The following is a 14,157-nucleotide window of genomic DNA, read 5'->3' as shown; positions in this document are numbered from 1 at the left end:
TGAAGACTTAATATGCTCCAGAACCTGTGCTAAGCAATTTCATCTAACCTTTACAACCATGCCAAGAGGAAGGTATTGTTGAGAGGCTCATTTTACAGATGTAGAAACTCAGCAACTGATGATGTAGGTAGCTTGGCCATTGTCTCTCAGTGTGTAAATGATGGAGCATTGGAACCCGAGCACTCTGAACGTGGAGTCCCTGCCAGACATCTGCGTCTGACCCAGTCGTGGGTCAATCTGCAGAGCTAGTTTGGTGATACACGAGACAAGAATTCCTCACTGGCTCAAGCCAAGGAGGAAGTACCATGGAACTGATAGTTACTCAGCTCCTCTTGTTAGCCTCAGTCTACATCAGGGGCCCACTATCTTCTGTGGCACTTCCTCGAGCTCACTGTCCTCATCCCCACTAGAGTTTGCCCTGAACTCAGTGAGAGGACAATCAAGAAGCTGCTTGTTTTTAAAGACTGGGCTGAGATGAGATGATGAGAATTCTCTCCAGAAGTAGAAGCAGACTTACTTTGTAATGCATTCCTTTTATTATTACTATTTTTTAAAATTTACTTGTCTGCACCAGGTCTTCGTTGCAGGGAGATCTTTGTTGCCAAGTGCAGAACCTCACTGAGGCACGTGGGATCTTTAGTTGTGGCATACGAACTCCTAGTAGCCTAGTTCCCTGTTATTGTTGATCAGCTGCTAAGCTGTGTCCCACTCTTTGTGACCCCATGGGCTGCAGCACGCCAGGCTTTCCTGTCCTTCACTATCTCCCAGAGTTTGCTCAAACTCATGTCCATTGAGTCAGTGATGCCATCAACCATCTTGTCCTCTGGTGCCCCCTTCTCCTCCTGCCTTCAATCCGCCAGCATCAGGGTCTTTTCCAATGAGTTAACTCTTCACATCAGGTGGCCAAAGTATTGGAGCTTCAGCTTCAGCTTCAGCATCAGTCCTTCCAGTGAATATTCAAGACTGATTTCCTTTAGGAATGACTCGTTTGATCTCCTTGCTGTCCAAGGGACTCTCAGGAGTCTTCTCCAGCATGACCAGAGATCAAACCCAGGCCTCCTTCATTGGGAGTGTGGAGTCTTAGCCAGGAAAGCCCGTGTCATGCATTGGTTTTGGCTGCTCTGGGTCTTCCTTGCTGCACACAGGCTTTCTCTAGCTGTGGTGCACAGGCTTCTCTCATTGCAGAGCACAGGCTCTAGGGCACACGGCTTCAGTAGCTGCGGCACATGGGTTTAGTAGTTGTGTCCCACGGTTGCTTGGTTGCTGCGAAGCATGTGGAATCTTCTTGGATCAGGGATTGAACCCGTGACTTCTGCATTGGCAGGCGGATTCTTTACCACTGAGTCATCAGGGAAGCCTTGTCATGCATTCTTGAGGGAGGAATTCTTCCCTCTCTTGTGTATCTGGAGCTTCCTAAGGGAAGCTGAGTCTCTTAGGGAGACTTAAATTCTGGAATCATTCCATGCTTTGGTCATTGAGTGGATGGTTTATCCTTGTTAAAGGGTTTATCTCTCTTAAAGGACTGATTCAGAACCAGGTAGCAATCAGATAGGCAAATGTGACCCTAGTAGCTGTTGGGGAAGAAAGGAGCAAGCCAGCTCGCACAAGCCCTCCATCTCCTGAGAGCAGGTGCTGGCTCCCTTGTCTGATTTGTCAGTATCTCAGCTTCCCTCTGGTTGCCTTGCGTGCATGCTCAGTCGTGTGACTCTTTGGGACCCCATGGACTGTAATCCGCCAGGCTTCTTTGTCCATGGGATTTCCCAGGAAAGAATCCTAGAGTGGGTTGCCATTTCCTCCTCCAGAGGATCTTCCCAACCTAGGGATTGAACCCGCCTCTCCAGTGTCTCTTGCATTGCAGACAGGTTCTTTACCCACTGAGCCACCTGGGAAGCCTCAGGAGGTTACCAAAGGTCAAAATAAATCCCTCATATTTCATATGGGAGGGATGAGAGCATGTTTATTCTAAGACAAGAGAGTGGCCCTTATTGCACTTAGTAGATAAAGAGTTTCAGGATGGCAGAGGGTTAATTCTAAAGGAAAAATTTTAAAAGAGAAGATACAAAGGGGTCAACTCTAAATACTGCAGCTTAATCAGGGGTCTAGAATGGCTCCCCTAATTGGCATCCTCACTAATAGTTTATGCCAGTGCTTAATAGTGGGAAATACTCACAGGGACACACAGTGAATTTCTGTTTTCATAACAGCCTTTGCAACCCATTCCTTTTTTTATTGGAATAAAATTGCTTTACAATGTTGTGTTAGTTTCTGCTGTGCAGTGAAGTGAATCGGCTGTATGTGTACACATGTCCCCTCCCTTTGAACCTCACTCCCACCCACCCCATCACACCCCTCCAGGTTATCGCATCCCACAGGGGCTGAGCTCTCTGTGCTTTTTAGCAGCGTCGCACTAGCTGTCTGTTGTGGTCGTGCAGTGTATACATGTCCGGGGCTTCCCAGGCGGCTCAGCGGTAAAGAACCCACCTGCCAATGCAGGAGATGTGGGTTTGATCCCTGAGTTGCAAAGATCCCCTGGAGGAGGGTATGACAACCCACTCCAGGATTCCCACCTGGAGAATCCCTTGGACAGAGAAGCCTGGTGGGCTGCAGTTCATAAGGTCGCAGAGTCGGACACGACTAAAGCTCAGACGTGACTACAGTGACTTAGCATGCGTACACGTAGACGTGTCAGTTCTAATCTCCCAATTCTCCCCACCCTTTCTTGCCCCCACTGTGTCCACATCTCCATTCTCTATGTCTGCATCTCTTTTCCTGCCCTGGAAATAGGTTCATCTGTACTATTTTTTCTAGATTCCATTTATATGCATTAAGACGCAGTATTTGTTTTTTTCTTTCTGACTTACTTCATTCTGTATGACAGACTCTAGGTCCAGCCACATACAGAGATGACCCAGCAATCCCACCACTGGGCATGTTCCCCGTAGCCTATTCTTGAACAATGATTCCCCTACTGGAGGAGGCAGAGAAACGGTTATGCCCTGAGGTTGTCGGTACCATCTTTCCCCTCCATAGCATGATAAACATCTGAGTGTTTATGAAACAGAAGCTGACCATGCGCCGCACCCCCCAGCCTCACTTTAAGAAAAGGAGGTTCCATGAAGCACCCAGGTTCCTGGCAGGAAGCTGGGCTCATCCTCCTGTCCCGTGGTCTTTCCCGGGAGGGCTTCACTTACTCTCCAGAACGTGGCCGCTACCCTCTTTCTTGACATCAGTTTCCTAAGAACACCTTGTGCATCGGGGTTTGCATTATGCTTTTGGCATGTGCAGACTAACACAGTGTAAGTAGGAGGAAGAGCCTTAAACTGCTGTCTTCCGCAGACCTGTGGGCAGATGTGGAGAATATAAATATCATTCAAATGAGAGCTCAGGCCACTGAATCAATGTGTGAACCACTGGCGTTGCCAAGGTGATTTTAATGCAATTTATCATTAAACCTGACTCCAGATGTTGGTGTTTTCCCAGCCTCGTGGCTAAGGCTGTAAGCTCGGGGGAATCTTAATGGAGTGGGGGTGTGGGCAAGGGCAGTGGCTCGGGGGAATCTTAATGGAGTGGGGGTGTGGGCAAGGGCAGTGGCCAGAAAGGGGGTCTTAGTGGTCCTCTGTCCCATTACTGCCCCTGGAGCCAGAGACGGGAGCAGAGCCAGTCATGAGAAAGAACAGCTGCTGCCAAGTGAACCCCGAACTTGTGGCCTCTTTCGGGAGACTGGGGGTGGGGGTCAGGGTGAACCTCTCTTCCCTTCTGTGGCCCATCTCCTCCTGTTATCTGGACCCTGAGTGGAAGAGGCTACAAGCTGCTGTGAGTGATGGAAGCCCCTGGGATTCTTCCGGTCGAGCAAGGCCTGATCCTGCAGCAGGCCTGGAGGCAGGGGCCCTTCCTCAGCCCAGACCCAGGAGTCTGGATATTTTATTCCACCTTTCTCCACCCCAGGCTCCAGCTCTGACACTCTCCATGGATTCTGTTGCCCACTTTGCTTTTTCTGAAGGCAACAACTTCTGGAAAGGATAATCTCTCAGCAGCATTGTTAGGTTGGTTAGTCAATGGGCTGAGTGCTAATACCTCTTGACATGGAACATATGTGGAAGCTGAAAATGCTCGGTGAAGAGCGGGGTAGCAGAGTGCCTCACAGAGCTAACGGTTAGACATAAATTTAGAAGGGGATGTGTGCATGCTCCACTCTCCTTGATCTCCTCTGAGGGGAGCATGGCTCTGTGCTTTCATTTCATTGTAGAATCATCACTAAGCCAATGGGAGTGTCTACAAAAAAACAACTTCCACCTCCTCCCAGAAGCTGCAGGCACTTCCCACAGTCGGAATAGCAGCAAAGTCTTTGAACTAAAGTCCCATGGATCCAGATCTCGACCTACCACTTACTAGTTGTGCCAGTTTAGTCAAAGATACTTACACTTTTCGTGTGCCAGAGGTATCATCTGTCGGACGGAGGGGCACTTACCTCTTGAGGCTGTCGGGAGATTCAGCAAGTTATTATTTGTAAAGGGCTGGGAGAGCGGCGGCCACACGCAGTGTTTATTACCTGTTAGGTCATGTGGCCCCAGGTTCACCTGACAGGATCCTCTCGAACCCTCCTCCCCACCAACCTCCATCTCTTTTCTGTTTATATGGCCTCTGAGTTTCCTTTAGGAGGTGGGTCTGGGAGCAGATGGCCCCGATAGATGGTTGGATCTGCTTCCGGGGAAATATTTATGAACAGAATATACCTCCCTTCCCCTTCACTGGATCCACCAGGCCGTCAAGCTGAGACCTAGTTGGGGATCAAAGTTTGGACCCTGAGTACCAGGCTGTCTCTTGTGCGAGGTGGACCAGAGCGTCCCATCTTGCATAAGGGAAGCTGTTGTCTCTGCTTCCTCGCTCTCCCCTGGTCTGCCTCATGTGAGAACCCAGGCTGAGGGGAGTACAGGGCCAAGCATACCAGCTCCCCAGTCAGCATTTAGTCAGTGGGCTCTGAAGGTTGAGACCCTGCTTTGCACAGGTGCAGGCCACTCAGGGAAGAGCCTGCCATCGTGCCCATGGAGGTTTAGTGAGCATTTCAGAGGGCATCCCATCCCACCCACCTGGTGCTGGGCACTCCCTAAGAGCCAGCGGGACTCCTGATGCCTCTTCACAGCCAAGAGGCAAGCAGTCTTCCAGACCCAGCCAGACCTCCATCAACCTGAAGCGTGCCCAGATGGGTTCCCAAGCTGGCAAAAATAGCTCCCCAGGGACAGGGAATACCTTCCACCAAGCACAGGGGCAGAATACGGATTTTTCTCTCCATGTGGTAGGTGAGAGATGAACTTTGCACTCAGGTAGACTGGAGCTTCACTATCACCTTGGTTAAATCCACCACCGTTCTGACCCTCAATTTCTTCATCCCCCAAATGAGGACAATCGCGGTGCTACTGAGAGGGTGAAAGGAGACACTACATGAAAAGCGCTTTGGAAAACCTTTCACACAGGGCTGCTCACAAAGCTGCAGTCTCTCGAGACAATGCTACATTATTATTAATGCGCACAGCCGTTATACCACTGCTCCTCAAAGGGGGATGAATGGGGACAGAATCAATCCCTCCACTGAAAGAGGAAGAAGGCTTGTGTTCCGAACTTCTTACAGAATTGCTGAACCCTATTTCAAATAGTTAGTTACTGTCTCTTTGCTCCATCATAGAGTGGGGTTTTTTTATTTAGTGTTTTTAGGGTGTTTGTTGTTTTTTTTTTTAATTCCCCTGCAGCTCTTGTCCTCTTGTGCCAGATAGCTGAGAGATCCTTTTATGGAAGCCAGACTGAGCTGAGTAGCTGCCAACCTTCCTGCCAGAGGAGACAGGACAGAAGGACAGGCTGTTGGATGCTGCCGGTGCTGGGAATCAGTGAGGCGGTCCTGGGCATCTAAATCTGGATAAGCAGCTTAGCTTTATCTCTCCCTGCACCTATGTGTCTTGCCTTAGGGAGCCAAGCATTCCTGGGGAGAATAAGTGACCCCGTAGCGCTGCCCTTTTGTGTTTCTTTCTGCTCCTGCTGCTCACGCTATCTTTGCCTCATAATCGTGCCAGCCTGGGTTGTTTTGATGCCTTCCATCTTTGCGATAGCATCCCATGCTGAGAGGTCTAGGAGCAAAGGGGAACAAGAAAGCATCTGGATCAAAACAAGAAGCCTCGATAGTCCTGATGGGTGAGGAGCGTTGCCAGAGTGGCCTGCGATCTGGATGCCCTTTCAAGGCGGATTGGAACGCCACTCCACTCTCCCCGTGGCCACCCTCCCTATCTGGTGTCTAGCATTCCCCAGAACCCAGTTCTGCAGTTTGTCTTTGTGAATGTGCCCTCAGGTCTCAAATTTCAGTTCCTACTCAGACAAGGTCGGAGAAGGCAATGGCACCCCACTCCAGTACTCTTGCCTGGAAAATCCCATGGATGGAGGAGCCTGGTAGGCTGCAATCCATGGGGTCACTGAGGGTCGGACACGACTGAGCGACTTCACTTTCACTCTTCACTTTCATGCATTGGAGAAGGAAATGGCACCCCACTCCAGTGTTCTTGCCTGGAGAATCCCAGGGACAGGGGAGCCTGGTAGGCTGCCGTCTATGGGGTCACACAGAGTTGGACACGACTGAAGTGACTTAGCAGCAGCAGCACTCAGACAAGGTAGGGAGAATAAGCTTGAGTTGTTGTTGCTGTTATTGTTCAGCTGCTAAGTCATGTCCAGCTCTTTGAGACCCCATGAACTGCAGCACGCCCGACTCCTCTGTCCTCCACTATCTCCCAGAGTTTGCTCAAATTCATGTCCATTGAGTCCATGATGCTATGTAACCATCTCATCCTCTGCCTTCCTCTTTTTCTGCGTTCAGTCTTTCCCAGCATCAGGGTCTTTTCCAATGAGTCGGCTCTTCACATCACGTGGCCAGAGTCTCAGAGCTTCAGCTTCGGCATCAGTCCCCTTGAGAGGGGCAAGCAGTAGGGAACGGTGAGGACGGTGGCCCATGGAGCACAGGTCTTATCTACAGAGAGCAGCTGCTCCGTGACCGCCTCCCGGAGACCCAGTGTGACTAGGAGAGCTGTTTTGGGTTTTTTCCAGGAGAAAATAAAAATCTTTTATGGTCTGTGTGTGTGGCAGAGAGAGACAGACAGAAATATCCAGATTTTTTAAATTAAAGTATAGTTAGTTTACAGTGTTGTGTTTGTTTCTGTCGTCCAGCAGAGCGATTCAGTCACACATGTCTGTGCATATGTATGTGTGTATGTACATATGGTCTTTTTCATATTCTTTTCCATTATAAGTTGTTACAAAATATTGAATATAGTTCCCTGTGCTATGTGGTAGGACCTTGCTGTTTATCTGTTTTATATACAGTAGTTGGTATCTGCTATTCCCAAACTCTTAATTTATCAGTCCGCACCCCGCTTTCTCTTTTTATAACCATGAGTTTGCTCTCTCTGCTGTGGGTCTGTTTCTGTCTTGTAAATAAGTTCATTTGTATATATTTTAGATTGCACATGTAAGTAATATCATGTTTTTATCCTTCTCTGTCCGACTAACGTCACTTAGTATGATCACCGTTGGGTCCATCCATCTTGCTACAAACGGCATTGCTTCCTTCTTTTTATGACTGAGTAATATTTCACTGTGTACATATGTGTGTATGCCACATCTTCTTTATCCATTCATCTGCTGATGCACATTTAGGTTGCGTCCATGTGTTGGCTGTTGTAAAGAATGCCTCATGAACATTAAGGGGCATGCATCTTTTCAAGTTTTGTCTGGACATATGTCCAGGAGTGGGATTGCTGGATCATATGGTAGTTCTATTTTTAGATTTTTGAGGACCCTACATGCTGTTCCCCATAGTTGCTGCACCAGTTTATGCTCCCAACCAACAGTGTAGGCAGGTGCCCTCTGCTCCACACTCTCTCCAGCATTTGCTATTCATAGACTTTTTAATGATGGCCATTCTGACTGGTATGAGGTGACACCTCAGGGTAGCTTTGTCCCCACCTTCAGCACACTTGGGGGGCTGGATGAAAAGAGTTGCATGTGGCATGTTGCAGGATGCTACAGAGAGGGTCTGTCCTTAGGTCATGAGATAGCACCTCAGACCTGGTCTCTTTACCTCATTCAGTTTTTCCCTCAAAAGGCTCTGAATATCCAGCTTTGGAACAAATCATTTACCACTTACTTTATTTTTCTTTTTAACAAGAAAACCAAAAAATAGTTGTGTGAAGCATCTATTCCTGACTCATAGGGGTTTAGCCCTATTGGGCTCTCTCTCTTTTCTCCCTGTTTCTCTGTTCCATAGCATCTTCCTTGGAATGCCCCCCCGCCTCCTGCCACCAACAAATGGAGTGACTTTGAGTAAAATTTAATATACAAAGCATAGGATATTCTTGGGGGGAAATTGCTGCAAAGGGATAGACATATGGGCAGGGTAGATAAAGCACTCATAAAGAACGAAATCCTCCAGAGACCTCAGTCACCATAACTGCTTCCAGCATACTCCTTGGAAATGCATGACGTTGCACAACTCCCCTCTCTCTCCCCCAACTCTCAGCCTCAGTTTCCTCGCCTTTAACATGTGAGGCTGGCTCTGCCCCTCTGCCCAGGTGACTGTGAGAATAACAGGATGTCAGGAAAGCACGTTGGAAAACGTGAAATGTCTTCTAATAACGTGAGCTTTTTGTTCCACCTAGAGGCAGGAGGCCACCCGTGTGAACCCTTGGGACCCCTGCCCATCATTAGCCAGATTAAACAGGCAGTGCTTCCTCTTGTCACCAGTGCAGCTGCCTACCTCGCACAGGAGGCTCAGGGGCCCCTGTGAGGACGGAGCTGCAGCCATGGAGAGGTGGCATGGATGGCTGAGCTCCCATGGCAGTCCCTCCATTACCAACTCCAGTCTTGTGGACCTTGGCACCAGGAACTCTAGAGGCAAGCCAGCCATGATGTATCTCTCGGGTCCTTCCCCGGGAGGGAAGCTCTGAGCCAGTGTTAAAAAGAGAAAATTTTACAATTCAAGATTTTTGCTGGTTAGTTTAGTAGCCCCTCACTTTCATTCAAGAGCAAGTGAGAAATAGAAATAGTTTCACATGAGTTTGAAGGGCACAGCTCATCAGTCTAGGATCATAAAGGGTTTTTAGGACCCAAAGTGCTTGCCTTGGCAGCCACATCCTGGAAACACTCCTGTAACCCTCAAGGCTTCACTCTTGCTGGGCCAGCCTTTCGCCAGAAAGCTTTCTTTTACAGCTTTGTTTTTGGTGGGGGCAGGGTTCTGAAGAATTAAAGCCACAGCCCTCGTGGATAGGAAGGCTGACCCTGGGGGATGGGTGTCACCTTCGATGAGTGTGATCCCCTGGAGTCAGAGCTGGAGCCAGGTGTATTTCCTAATAAATGCTTGGGCTAAGTACTAGGAATAAAGGCAAGAATAAAATATATATCATTTGTGTACTGTCCTGAGTAGGAGGCAAATATCTTCTGATCACAAGTTGAGAGAAGGGCTGTGAGGGGAGTAAATGGGGGTTATGACGGGCAGTCGTGGGGCTGCACTGGAAATGAGGTGGTCAGGGTAGGCCTGTCTGAGGGGGTGGCATCTGAGCTGAGATACAGAGGAGGAGGAGGAGTCTCCAGATGAAAGGGGTAGAGAGTATGTTCAGAAGGCCTGGACCAAAGCTCGTGGCGTATTTGCAGAATCGCGAGGGCTCCTTCCGTGTTTGTGTGTGAGAGACTGAGACTGCGTGTGTGTGTGCACTCATGCCTTCCTGTGGCTGAATTTTTTCTGGGAAGATGACCTACGGCTTTCAGCAGGTTCCCAATGGGATCAGTGATCCAGAAGAATTCTGAGGAATTTTCTGAATCAAAATTACCTCTTAGTCAGCTACAGCTTACAAGCAATTGTGCCAAAGATTTCTTTCTTTCTTTCTTTCTTTCTTTTGAGACCTGGAGGCTCTGCCTTCTACAGTAGAAAGTGGAACACGCAGGGTGCGATTTCCAGTCTTCCTCCAGGGCGTGGGTGCAGGGGAAGGCTCAAGGGGCTGATGTGCCACACGGCGTCCGTGCTGCGTGGCTGCCAGTGCCCGGGTGTGGTAGGAGATCGCGCGGCCGGAGGCCCGCAGGTCCCCTTTTTCTCTGGTGGGGGGGCCTGGCCGTCAGGAGGGTTCTGGGAGGCCAGCAGCCCCGCCCCTGCTCCGCAGGCCTCACCGGGATGAGGCAGTCAGTGGCCTCTCTTCTGTCTGCAGCCTCCTCAATGCCAACAAGATCAACTGCCTGCGGGTGAACACGTTCCAGGACCTGCAGAGCCTCAGCCTGCTCTCCCTGTATGACAACAAGCTGCAGACCATCAGCAAGGGGCTCTTTGCCCCTCTGCAGGCCGTCCAGACACTGTGAGTATGTCAGGAGTGCCAGCACAGGCCCAGGCCGCCGCCGGCAGTCCCAGAGAGCACTCACAACCCAGGCAGAGCAGGCACGTCCCAGAGGAGCCCCAGAGCCTGCAACCCAAGCAGAGCACCAGTCACAGTGCTAGAGGGCCTGTCCTGAGCACTCACGCCATGCTCACTGCCCCACAGGATGGTTTCCCTGTATCCAAACCACTAAGCCTCACAGCAACCCTAGGAGGTAGGTGCTACTATGATGCCCCATTTTTGTTAGGAAACCAAGGCACAGAGAGGTGAGGTAACTTATTCAAGGTTGCACAGCTACTAAGCAGCAGGATTTGAATCCAGCCCAAGTGGCTGGTTCACCTGCTGTCTTAACCACTCTGGGTGCTATATTCTCTCTGAGCAGGCTCTGTCTCTGCTGAAAACTCATTCCTGCCCACTAATACCTGTCCCTGTCCACACCACAAAGCCAAGTCTCTGGGACAGGCACCTCGTACCAGAATGCAGGGGTATTTCACCTCCCTCTTTTGAGAGGAGTTCCTCACTTCCAAGCATGGCATACATGTGTGCTAGGTTGCTTTAGTCATGTCTGACTGTTTGCGACCCTATGGACCACAGCCCACCAGACTCCTCCACCCACGGAATTCTCCAGGCAAGAATATCAGATGTTCATAAACAGTTCCATTAGACAGATGACACCTGAGGACAGATCTCAGCCTGTGTTTCTGATGGTTCCACCCCTCAGCTTAGACCCTCGCCCCAGTGCCAGGCCTGACCGCGATCCTGGGGGTTTCTGGAGGCCTTTTGAGTCATCTAGCGCTCACTGCCCCTGGAGCCAGAGACAGGAGCCACAGAAAGTAAGGACAGCTGTCGCACACTGAAGCCCAACTGCGTGCTGAGCACTGTGCGGCGCTGTGGAGGGTTTTCTCAGTGAGCCCATGGGGCTGACGCCCCCATGATGCTGAGGATAATAACAGCAAAACCTGCTACTGTAAATGGAACAGCCGCCCTGTGCCCGATGCCACACCAGCTGCTTTATGCACCGGGTGTTCCTGAGCTTGGAAAACAAAATTCAGTCTGCTCTCCGCATAAACCCTAAGCCTGCAGCTTACTATGCCCGTCAGCAGTGTCATAGGTGAGGTTCAAGACCTGGGTCCCGCCCCAGGTGGGGAGGGTTTGGAAGGCTGATGCCCCAGACTGGGTGCCAGCTGCACCTTGACTGGCTTTTGCCAACAGCAGGCCTCAGGCCCCCATCCAGGTCTTGTCTGGAGGTCTTGTCTTAGCAGCCCCGGCACCCCCCGAGGCCTCCTGGGGCACTGAGGGCGGGAGCCTGGAGCTGTACTGTCAGCGCCTGTGCCAGGGGGGCGGTGGCGGAACAGAGCCCCGAGGGCCCCCCTAATGAACTCCTGTCCCTCTCGCAGCCACTTGGCCCAAAACCCATTCGTGTGCGACTGCCACTTGAGGTGGCTGGCTGACTACCTGCAGGACAACCCCATTGAGACCAGCGGGGCCCGCTGCAGCAGCCCACGCCGGCTGGCCAACAAGCGCATCAGCCAGATCAAGAGCAAGAAGTTCCGCTGCTCAGGTAATCAGGTTACGGGGCTGGGCCCCACCTTCCGACTCAGTACAGCAGCCCCGGAGAGGCCGATAATCCAATCTGGAGGACATCGCATGCTGTAATGGCTCCTGGGGAGCATCTCTGCAAATTAAATTGGGGAAATTCAGTTAGCCCTGCAGAAAACCAATTAGCTTATGGATTTAAAATAAAACACACACACACAATACAAGCACTGGGGGGAGGAGGGGCACGGTTTTGGAGAGACAGAACCCAGGCAGCCACAGATCTCCAGAGCCAGGTGGAAGTGAGGCCATGAGGCAGCTTGGACACATGTGCTCTTAGAGGATATGATTGACTTCCTCAGCTTTTAGTTTCCTAACCATGCTCCCCAAGTGGCAGATAGAGAAATTAAATCTACCCCAGGCCAGGCTGCGGGAAACATGCAGTCCTGGGGGCTTCCCATTGCCCTCGAAAGCCACCTTCGGAACAGCCCTTAACCCAGAGTGTAGGTTTCACAGACATGTCTGCTCTCCCCTCCACCCTAGACGGGTGCTTACTGATCCCGGAGAGAACCACAGAGAGTGTTGTTCAAGAAGAAAGCACAGCCTTGCTCTCTAGTTTTCAAGCTCTCTCTAGAAACCTTCCTCCCTGCTGTACCTGGAAATGAAGCAGGGGGTGAGTGGCAGGCGAGTTCTCAGTTCATCTTGGAGACAGAACTTGTTCTCCTTGACCCACGAGCTGGATGAACAGGCAGTTAGAAATGGCTGTCATTTCTGCTGTTTGCTACTGCAGAAAAAAAAAAAAAAAAAAATCACCAAGCTGCTCTGTGCTCCCAGTGGTGAGATGTTGATAGTATGACGTGGTGAGGAGGGTTGAAGCCAACCCTGGCCATCTGTGTGTCATCAGGAACCGGTCTTCTTCCCCTACCTGAGCGCCGTGTGTAGGTGGGTTTTCCTGGGGAGAAAGCCGGCATGGATCCTAGTCGCCAGGAGGAGAGCAGCAGGCCAGCCTCCACCTCTTCTTGTTGTTCTTATCCTCTAAGTCAGATTCTTCAGTCTGTGTCTCCAGAATGATAAACTTGGGCTGTCTTATTTTTTTCAGCAGAAGCCAATACCTCGAGAGGGCTTGGAGGGACCCCAAGGACTCTGTGGCAGTCTGAGACACTGATCTCAGTTTGTCTTCCCCAGAATAAGTGTTGATTACAGAGCAGTCTCTCACCCCTGAGGAGCACTGTGCTCAGGGCTCCTCGTTGGGCTTGCTTCTTCCAGGAGTCAGGTGAGATTGTTCTCAGAGGGACAGGGGTCTTGAAGCAGGATTTTATTTCCCTGTCCAGGGATTGAACCTACCTGCCAGTCCGCCAGGGGCTAGCATCCAGAAGCCAAGTTCCCTGATTCTTACCCCAGTTTGAAAGCAAAACTGTTTCAAGGAGGTAAAAACTGCAAAACAGGTACAAAGTTTATTATTAGAGACAGCACAACATATGGGAGAACACACAGAGAAACAGTTTATTTATTTAAGTTGGAAGCAAGACAGAAATACATACCCGGAAAGGAGTGCAGGTGTCCTGAGTGAGGAGCTAAGTAAAGAAAGGATTTAAATCACTTATATCAGACAGTCTTTCCAGGTCTTTGTTTACCTTTGGCTCATTATCTTGTTTCTTTCTCCACACCGGACTCATTCTTGGACCAAGATGTGTGTGCAAATTTTTGCCTAGATGGATCCCTCCACAGAGGTCTATGGATGGGTATCCACACTAATTATGGGGTGGTGCCCCCTCCATTTTTGACCCCAAAGGAACCTTCCTGTGCATGTGCAGACAGGGGAGTCCTCCTTGACCTCAGGACTGGGCACTTTCTCTCTTTTCTTTAGCAGAGCTCAGCTTCTGCCACTAGCTTTGTCCTTGGTGTGTCTAGGTGAGAATAAAGCTTCGATTTTACTCTGCTTGACAAACATCAGGTGTCCAGCCCAGGGGCCCATCCGTCTCCTCCCTCAAAAGCAGCAAGAGCGGTCCCCTTGCTGCAGCAGCAGGCGCTGAGTGCTCAGAGGTGAAGGGGCAGGCCATGATCACAGCAAGCGAACTGTAGGGGCAGGCTTGAACCCAGGGCTGGCTCGCCCCGCCACACCGTGGAGCACGTGGCAGGGCAGGGCCTTTGGGAAGGAGGCCCCACTGCTGCGGTGACTACCTCCCCCAGCCTGTGGCCCCAGCCCCAGGCCCTGAACTCCTTCCTTAGG

General features: G+C 50.6%; 1 protein-coding gene across 3 annotated transcripts in view; it reads left to right on the top strand.

Moving 5' to 3' along the window:
* SLIT3 (slit guidance ligand 3) overlaps positions 1-14,157 on the top strand; it is a 764,694-nt gene that overhangs the window by 635,621 nt on the left and 114,916 nt on the right. For all 3 annotated transcript variants that reach the window (XM_061393171.1, XM_061393168.1, XM_061393169.1), the window contains exons 13-14: positions 10,230-10,373; positions 11,789-11,952. In XM_061393171.1, the coding sequence (XP_061249155.1) occupies positions 10,230-10,373; positions 11,789-11,952 (308 nt within the window). The remainder of the gene's footprint in view (positions 1-10,229; positions 10,374-11,788; positions 11,953-14,157) is intronic.

Source organism: Bos javanicus, chromosome 20, assembly GCF_032452875.1.
Source record: "Bos javanicus breed banteng chromosome 20, ARS-OSU_banteng_1.0, whole genome shotgun sequence".
NCBI lineage: Eukaryota > Metazoa > Chordata > Mammalia > Artiodactyla > Bovidae > Bos > Bos javanicus.
This window is presented reverse-complemented; position numbering and strand designations above follow the sequence as displayed.